The 9,976-nt window shown below is 37.2% G+C and overlaps 1 protein-coding gene across 1 annotated transcript; it reads right to left on the bottom strand.

The window, feature by feature from the left end:
* Window positions 1-2,778: 2,778 nt before the first annotated feature.
* LOC146469481 (neuropeptide receptor 15-like) lies at window positions 2,779-5,092 on the bottom strand. Its single transcript, XM_085123093.1, has one exon. It carries the CDS (start codon window positions 4,776-4,778, stop codon window positions 3,597-3,599), a length of 1,182 nt encoding a protein of 393 aa, XP_084979219.1. The 5' UTR covers window positions 4,779-5,092; the 3' UTR covers window positions 2,779-3,596.
* Window positions 5,093-9,976: the final 4,884 nt, after the last annotated feature.

Below are 9,976 nucleotides of genomic sequence, written 5' to 3'. Positions count from 1 at the left end.
ACATTCGCGCGGCTGCCCAACGCAAAGTTGTTTTTTTTCCTTTGGATAACATTAAGCATGAAGCCTTAAAATTTTGTATTTTATTTCCAATTCACTAGTTTTGCCTTTTTGATACCAAAAGAGACGTTTGAAAGAGCGCAGAGATCTAATTACATCCTCGGGTAAAAAGCGGAAATCCATTATCGTTTAATGGTTTGACAATAAACGTGCAATAATCATATCATTTGTAAACACATTACGACAAGACAAGGTGGCCTTTCAAGAACAGAATATCCAAACTAAAAAGAATAATATATTCTAACTAAAGAACAAAGGTGCAAATGCTTTTCAAACTCGGTAAACGTGTTGCGCATTAACTTTGCTTTTAATGTAAGGTTGTCAGACACTAATTCAGTAAACACTCTGGTTAACATTTAAATACGTCCGCTAATCAGTTTACTGAAATTTGTCAGCCCTCGTATTGCCACCAATTTCCGTGGTCGTCTGATTTTGTCCAAAAATTGACAAATCGGTATATTTAAAAATTGGTTCATGCTTAGCGTGCGTATATCGAGTTATGGATGCACGCGGGAAGTTTGGAGAGCACGAGAAAAGCGTAAGAGTTGCTCCAGGCGTAGCCGAGAGCAACTCTAGGTTCTTGAGTGCTCTCCAAACTTCCCAAGTGCATCCATAACTCGATATACGCACAGCTAAAAGCATGAATCAATTCTTTTAAAACATAGTGAAAATAAAGTAAATGATTCCTGGAAAACAGGTTTTGTTCCTCATTAATTACAAAATTCTCTGTACAAAAAAACAAGGCGAAACTGGTTTCTTATATCGGTTTAATCGTAACGTTTCATTAAGCTTCAAGCTGTTATAAATGTACATTATTTATGGCGTTAGTCTCTCTGTGAAAGTTTTTTTAATAACACAGCGCGCGCATGCTTCCTTCATCTGACTTGCACAGGACGCACGGCCATTAGATTAGATTGATAAGATTAGGATGCACGCGCGCTATGTTATAATACCTTTTTGCCAATTTTGCGATTTCAAAGAAAACCAAAGCACGATCAAAACCGCTTTTTTATGAAGGAGCTTGGTTTCTCATGATACAAATGACCGGAAAGGTAGACTAAATCCGACATTTGTGTTCCGGTGATATTTTTGCCATATTCAAAGTTTTCTATCGTATATAGCCCGGCAACAATTGGCTACGATTGAACTAAACTCAATTCCATTTATTCACATACATACACAGTAACAAAAAATTCACCTAAGAAAACGAGTAGAGGTTCTTCATACCGGCTCACAACTAAAAATATTCAGCGAGGAGTTCTATATTTGTAAACCAACTTTGAAATACATTACAACGAAATTTGTTTTCTGTGTTAAACGATTCAAAGACCTGAAGGCGAGAAAAATATCATGTCATTAAATTTAAAATCCTTTCTTTCGAGGTAATTGTCTGCAGGATTCAGTGGCAGACAGAGAGCTCTCTCGACTTGCCGATAGAGTCTAGGGTTTGCTGCGTTCGCTTGTGTTACTCTCTTTCATCGTTTACATGGTCCACTCAAAAAACAACTTTAAATTAATGTTTAAAATTCAGCAGGTCGTTGGCAGTTTCATGTGACAGCTCAAACATCCCCCGCGAAAAAGGTTTGATTCGATTTGATGTCACCGATGAGAAGTTTCAATAATTTTACTAAAAGATCCGTTTGATTTCTAACGTGTTTCAAATTTGAATCGCTGTTTTTGTTTTGTTTTGTTTTGTTTTTTTTGTTTTTTACTGATGCTAAATAAATCAATGAGCAGCTACTATCTTACGAACCAAATCGGACATTTTTAGCTACATTGTTAATATGTAACAAAACTCTGCGCACAGGAACAACTCAACTTCTCCTTTGTAGTGCTAATATTATTGGTCTATAGAAGAGAAAGAAAACAACGAAAACCGAGCTAGTTATAAGGTCCATGTCGCATAATACCGGCGTGCGAATGCTGGGAACAGCTCTGTCAATATTCTACAAAAAATACAGAATGCCCCCCATGCAACAGACTCTCGGTGTTTTCCATTTCCTTTTACAAAATTTTCTGTATTTCTTTTTTCCTTCACGTTTCGCAGGGTATAATCCTTTTGGTTTTTACAAATACACGAACTCTAACCGAATGCTAATTCATTCGCAGAAAATTAAAGCTATAAAGCTACGAACGATTGCAAAAACAATCCGAGAGGTAACTGGGTCTCACGTAACATTTCAATCCACTAAGGCAGCATTTGTCACCCACAGCTTAGTAATGACAACAAATTAAATATTTCGAACGCAATAAACCTCTGCAAAAAAAAAGAAACTCTTTATGAGATCTAAGCAAATTCAAAAATTTTCTCTCGCGTATTTTGAGCTGGTTAAGGATTCCCTTACCCCATTTCCCCATAGATATTATTGTTGAGTTGTTTAATTGACTCGTAGGAGCAATGGGTTAAAGCATTTTAATGCTTTTAAAAAACAACAAAGATTATCCAGACATGAATGCCTTGTTTTAATATTTGATCCTTCTTCTTAAAAAGATTGTAAACATTTGGTATGCAGGAGCACATTCGGTTCTGATTATAAATAAGATAATCGTTGCTCCAGCGCACCGCAACGCATTTATGCGGCTTTCTCTGAGAGCTAGCAATGGAACAGCTGTGCCAAATATTAATTTTTTTCATTTATCTTTATACATGTCACAAAATGGAGCTTGAGATTGCAGCGTTGCAGAGGTCATATCTTTAACGTACCCACAAAAAACAACAACATTTTTATGAATAATTATTTTAATTTTCACAAACAACTACCCTCCTATTCATACACCATAAACCCTTCACCTACTGATAGTAATTGGTACAGACTTGGGAACCCATTCACCTGGGATTTCACAAAACGGAAACTGTTGAAACTAAACAGAAACGCAACGCATCCCTGCAGATGGTCAAGTTTGCACAAACGCCTTCAGCCGATTTTTTATGAGTCACACTCTGTATGATCTCATACAATTCCTGTCATGTCGACAACCTAATCTTTTTCAGCCGTCTTTACACTGGAAAGAATAAAATGGAAATGGGAAGAATAAAATGAATAAAATGCATTTGCTAACCGTATTTACAATGTAACCGGTCTGTTTCACGCAGTCTTTAGCATGGTCTTTAGCATGGTCTAAGTGTAGCGATATTACAGAAAGGCCATCATTTAGTATACGATTTCAAATAATTTTTTGTCTTATATGCAGGTTTCCATAAACTGGAGTATTTACATAATCAATGCGCCGTTTTAGGCTTCCAACAAGTTTCGTGGTAAAAAAAAAAAAACGACAACAACTCTTTTCCATTTGCGGCCAGTTAATATAAGTTGTCCCTAATGTAATTTACAAATCCTCCGTAAACAAAGTCAGCAAAGTTAGTTTTTTAGGTTAGGAAGTGTCCGTAATTGACATAATCTTCCTTCGTGATGTTTTTTCCTCCTCCACCTCAACCTCCTTTTGCTGCTAATGTGGGAGCGCTTCTCCAGTTCTTCTTCCTCGCCATCGTCTTCCCGTCCACATTTGTATTCTTGATCATTTTCTCCTTTCCTTCCGTCTCATACTTGCTCTTCCCCTTCTTTTTGTTCGTCTTCTTTTTCATCTCCTTGGTCTTGTTCAATGACCCTCAGACAGATACGCTCAGACCCTGAGCTAGTAGCACGTTTCCTAAGACTGGTAATTCCTGTCGTCATTCGAAGACTACTGGTACCAGCTCGGGCAGTAATTATTTCTTTAAGACCGTTTCGGTAGTTCTTACTAAAAGAAAAACAGATGCATGGGTTGATGGCACTCCACGAACACACCATGAAGAGTGAAACAAACGGAATCACGGTTTGAAATGCGCAGATAGGTGGATTCTGCCAACGCCACAAGAAAATTCTAATAAAGTTTAAGACAAACATTGGACCTATACATACAGCATAGGCTGTTAGTATGGCTACTGATAAACGGATAATGTGCGTGTTGTTTTGATATAAACCGCATCGGCCGCTTATGGACATACTTTTCCTTTGTTTGTGCCTCCATTTCAAAGTCCAAGCTATTGTGCAGTACAAGACGGCGAAGACACACATTGGTACTAGGTAGAAAGTAATGAATACTGACGTGAGATATCTCTTATGAATTTCCACATGGTTAACACCCCAGCGCTGCCAGCAATAATATGAATTTCCATCGGATATCAGTTTGAAAGTGTAAAAGTAAGGTGCATGAACAGCAATGGCTATAATCCAGGTACAAGAAATGCAGATAAAACGCACTTTGGACGAGATTAGTTTTATCTGCAACGGGAACACAACAGCTATGAACCTGTCGACTGAAATCAGCAGAAGGCTTTGGATGGAGACCATCAAAGAAACATCAGGGAGAAAGTAGCAAAGCTTGCATAAGATGTTCCCAAGCACCAAAGGGGTATCGACCATAAAGGCAGTGGAACCTGAAATAATACGTACAATATACACCGGCATGATTGTCAAGGGAGTGAAGAGATCGGACACGGCCATGTTGAGAACATAATAATTAATCGACCTTCGCAGTTGCTTGTTTTTGCAGATGGCAAAGATTACAAGAGCATTTCCGACCAGAGATACAAGGAGAATAGTAAAATAGCCCAGGACCATAAGTACCGTTTCTGTCTTGGAGTCTGCGAAAATGCAACTTTCGTCGGTACTGTTGGGAGATCCACTCGTTGTAGATGACCCAGTGTTGAACGGCAATGTCGAGCTCGAGTTTTCAGACATGATTGTGTTACTTGCCCTTTGACGACGAGAGATCTGACGAATTCCTCTCTTGAATAACGGTGCTCAGTTTTGTTTCACCAGTTAGCAGATAAACAAGTGACTTTACTTTGTGCTGACTTTCAGAGTATATCGACGACAAAACGGACCGTGGTGTTTTGGTTTTATCGACGACGGAAAATTAATATCATTGACTAAACATTATAGTGGTTGAAATTTAAGATGTCTTTCAATGACATTTTCAATTTGGTATTGTGTCAATATGACATTAATATTTTCTTTTGTTTGGCTTAATTGCGGTTATTCGAATTCTTTGTTTTAACATATTACTCTCAGAGTATAGGCTATGGTGGATGTATAATGATGATGGTCGAATCATAACTCTTGCGTATTCAAATGGGAGTTTTTCTCGAAATAATGTTTAATGGCTTTTTGGAGTGAAAGTAGTAATTAAGTTTCATAACAAGGAAACTAATATTGCGAGAACTTGTTTTTTTTTCTTTTTTCAACTCAAATTACATATTTAACATCTGCGAGACGGGGAAATGAATGGTCTGCATATATTAAAAAAAAACAAACAGATATTTTTGTCGAAACACACTAAGAAATATTTCTTTGGGAACAGAGGAAGTTCCTCTTCTTGTATAAACCCAAGCGATAAAGTCATTTTGCGTGGCTTTTCTTTGCCGAAAAAGACTAATAAAAATTTCTTAGGGGACACTGAGGAAGTTTATCTACCTGTATAAAAACAAGAGATAAGGTCCTTTTCAGTGGTTTTTCTAAGAGGATCTGTAGACTGGAGGCGCAGAAGTTTGACCAAAAACGAAAACATTTAGTCTCGGTATAAAATTCAGCATCCACAAGACATTTATTTACCCGTGTAGAACTGTGTAAATCCACAGGTCTCTTTTGAAGTCGATTTTCCTTTTTCTCTTTTAGACTTCAGTCTGCGGTAATTCTGCGTTTTCCATGACCGAAAGGGAGACATTTTAGGGATTTGACTACGTAGGTATAATAGCAAACACACTCAACTCCCCAAGATAACGGGGGTCAACATTAAAATGTCACGGAAGACCTCATAGATATAAATTTTAAACTAAATTCAGAAACATTTGAGGAGTTTAAAGCGAGTGGTATCCAAGAGTTGACATTTTGCTCCTTGTTTCATGAAGACGCCGAAATATCATATATTTATCGTTGATCTTTGCTTGTTAATTTCTTTCAGTTGAACATGTGAAATAAAACATATTTATAAACATTATGTAGTGAATTTTGTTGTAGGAATACAATGGCGAAAACAACTGTTGATGAAGATTAGATTAATTTGTTTAGAACCAACTTATGGCAACAGTTTTCCAGAATGTGTGAAGTAAGAGAACCACAATTCTCGTCAGATGTGCACTTTTCAGGTTAAAGTTTGCCCGTTTCTTAATGATTAAACTTAACATATGAAATTTACATATTTGTTGAAAAAACTGCTAGCAGCGAGGCTGTCACATAAAACTGTCAACGACGTGCTGAATTCTAAACATTAATTTAAAGTTGCTTTTGTAATAACGCCATGTAAACGAATAAAAGGGAGTAACACAAGCGAATGTAGAACGCCTTCGCCTCTATCAGCGCGCGTCGGCGAAGCCATTTGGTGTGTCGAAAAAACATGAGGATACTATATGCCATTGAATCTCACAGAATATTTTCTCAAAAGAAATAACATGAATTTGAAATAAAATGAGATGATAATTTTCTCGCGTCTGAGTCTTTGAATCGTTGAAAACACGCAAACAAATTGTGCTGTAATGTATTCCAAACTTGGGTTAAAAATAAGAGGCTCCACGCTGAACTACTTAAGTTGTTAGCCGGTATGGAAACCCGTCTACACACTTGTTTCCTCAGGTGATCGTTCTATTTTATTTTACTTATTTATTTTTTCTGTTCATGTATGTGAACAAGTGGAATTGAATTTAGTTCAACCGTTGCCAGTTGTTGCCTACATACGATAGCAAATGCAGCAAAAATATCTTCGGTACACAATTGTCGGATTTAGTCCAACTTCCCGGCCATCAGTAAAGGGCGAATTAAGAATTGGTTCATGCTTAGCGTGCGTATATCGAGTTATGGATGCACGCAGGAAGTTTGGAGAACACGCGAGAAGCGTAAGAGTTGCTCGAGGCGTAGCCGAGAGCAACTGTAGCTTCTTGAGTGCTCTCCAAACTTCACAAGTGCGTCCATAACTTGATATACGCACAGCTAAAAGCATGAACCAATTCTTTTATAACAGAGTGAAAATAAAGTTAATGATTCCTTGAAAACAGGTTTTTTTCCCGATTAATTACAAAATTCTCTGTACAAAAAAAAGGGCGAAAATGGTTTCTCATATCGGTTTAATCTTAACGTTTCATTAAACTTCAAGCTCTTATAAATATACGTTTTAATGGTTTTGTCTCTCTGTAAAAGTTTTTTTAATAACACAGCGCGCGCATGCTTCCTCCATCTGACTTGCACACGACATCGGATGGACGCACAGCCGTGCGTATGTTGAGAAATGTACCATGATGACGCCAATAGGAATTAGATTAGGATGCACGCGCGCTATGTTATAAACCAACCTTGTCCATAAAACGGTTTTCATCGTGCTCTAGTTTTCTTTGAAATCACAAAATTGGGAAGAATGTAATATTATATCAGCGGAATTCTTCAAAAGATAACTGAATTTGTCTCCGACAGCTTAAAACGACTGCACCCTTATATCTTTAAAGTAAAATTAATGCACAACACGTTTGCCGTGTTTGAAAAGCATTTTCTCACGCGTTTTGGTTATTTAGTTAGAATATTATAATTTCTGTCTTTGTAGTTTGAACATTTAGTTCTTGGAATATATATTTTTTCTATAATAAAAGGCTTGAACATCAGATAAGTCAACGTGCCTTGAGCCTTTGGTTCAATAAATGTTTAATTTTAAGCCAGAACTTGATAGTTAATGTCTCGCTATACATTTTATTAGGTCTCCATGTCTTGTCTTGTGTGTTTACAAATGATATGATTATTGCACGTTTATTACAAAACCATTAAACGATAATGGATTTACGCTTTTACTAACGTTATTAAACCCGACGGTTGAATCAATTATCTTAACGCTCTTTTGGTATCTAAAAGGCAAAACTAGTAAATTAGAAATAAAATACAAAATTAAATATCTACATGCATAATGCTATCCGAAAGAACAAAACTTTGCGCTTAGCAGCCACACGACAGTGCGACATACATCTGCCACTTGATTATATTTAATTGACTCCGTCAGAATCTAATACTGGTCTACAAAAGAATAAATTACCAGTTTCTTTCTGTACACTGGTGATGACGTTTCCTAACCGATAGCGGGGCCATTAAGCTCCGATAGCTCGGGAATGTCACTGTCTTGTGTTTCGCTTCTATTTTTTTTTCTCAAAGCTGCTTTCCATAGGAGCGCAATGTGTACCGTCAGAAGTGGTAGTGAGATACGATCAGTAAACTTCCAACTTGGACATCTACTATAATCTTCCAATTTCTCCTCTCCCAGAAAGCAACAAACCACCACCTGTGTCCCTCGCCCTCAAAAACACTACCATGCTGCATAAAACGCAGTTTAGCTCTGTTTTGTTGCATGTGTGGCATCCGAATCCAAGAATACGCCCGGTGGATACTTAGCCTTATAAAGTTTCATACGTGGAGTCGCCGCCAATGGCCCTTATCCCCCGCACTCCTACCTCGTGTGTTAGAGGGCCAAGTGCTTTATGGCCTTAGTCTTAAACCCAGCAAATTTCTCTGAGCTTTGCCAGGTAAAAGCAACAACAACAACGATAAAAACAACAGTAACTTTCTTTCTAATAATAAAATGAGGAAAAAGAAAAGGTGTAATCCACTTGCGATCCAACTAGTCGCGGCGGGCGCAACGAAAACAAACATACCTGTTACAATAAAAGAATAACTACAAAATATTAATCCACAAACTCTATGGGCAATCTGGTGTACAGTATAGTGGTCTCATTTAGCTTAGATATTTTTTTTTTTTTTACATTTTTTTAACTGAACGCCAAAACACTGATCAGCAGGACGCCTTCACTGACTGTCCAGTGACAATTACTGGGAAATTTGTTCAAAATTTACATATGTCTATACAAATAAGTTCAAATAAAAAAATGTTGCCTAATGTTTTTAAGACTGTAAAAGACTGTTGTTAGACCAGAAAGGTAGCCTTTGCTTAAAGCCCCTACATCACGCTTCAGTTAATGCTCATTTAAATCGACGTTTGATACAAACACTTTTGTACACCTTTCCTACTACTTCGCAGGTTCAAAAGTCCGTGGTTTTAGAAGAAAAACAGTTACTAACCCGCTAACCTAAATCAGGCATTTTCGTGTTAATTGTGAAAGTGTAACAAAAGTATATGCACGTGAGCAACTCATCTTCTCATTTGTAGAGTAAGAAAACAACGAAAATTGAGCTAGTTACAATATCCATGTTCCAAAATACCGGCGATTGAATGCTGAGAAGAGCTCTGTTAATATTTTACAAAAAAACAGAATGTTGCAATTGCAACACTGACACTCAGTTAAAACGTCATTGAAGAGAAACCTTGCTATATTTTTCATTTTTTTTTTCTCAAAAACAAATTACGGGATTTCTTTTTCCCTTGGCTACGACGACCACAGTTCGTTTGGTTCTTACAAAATACCCGAAACCCTCATAACCAACGCTAATTCGTTCGTAGAAAATTAAAACAACTCGAGATGCCCTTTGCCAGTATCACATCGTACATAATATTTCAATCTAGTATAACAGCATTTGTCAGCAGCGACTTAAAAAAATTATTACAAAAAAATATTTCGTGCGCAGTAACCTTCGATAATGAAAAAAAAAATTGTCGACCTTTTTGCGAAAAGAAAGTCTTAAAAACATCTATCAGTGTCAGCAGGACTCCATATGACACGTAAGTAAGTTCCTTGACATGACCATTCCTTGTTATCATTCCTCTTCCACTTCCTATATCTGACCTTCCTCCTCCCATTCCTTCTTCAGTACTTCTTCTTCGTCAGATCGTCGCTCTCTCCTTACTTCAGTAATTTCGTGATAATCTTCTTCCCCTTCTTTTTGGAGTTCCTCTTGCCCTTCCTTTTGTTCGTCTTGTTTTTCATCTTCTTCTTCTTCCTTCTCAATAACCCTTA

This window comes from Pavona decussata, unplaced genomic scaffold (genome assembly GCF_977016875.1).
Source record: "Pavona decussata unplaced genomic scaffold, jaPavDecu1.1 SCAFFOLD_122, whole genome shotgun sequence".
In the NCBI taxonomy this organism is placed as follows: domain Eukaryota; kingdom Metazoa; phylum Cnidaria; class Anthozoa; order Scleractinia; family Agariciidae; genus Pavona; species Pavona decussata.
Note: the sequence above shows the minus strand (reverse complement) of the source record. Positions and strands in the feature narration are given on the sequence as shown.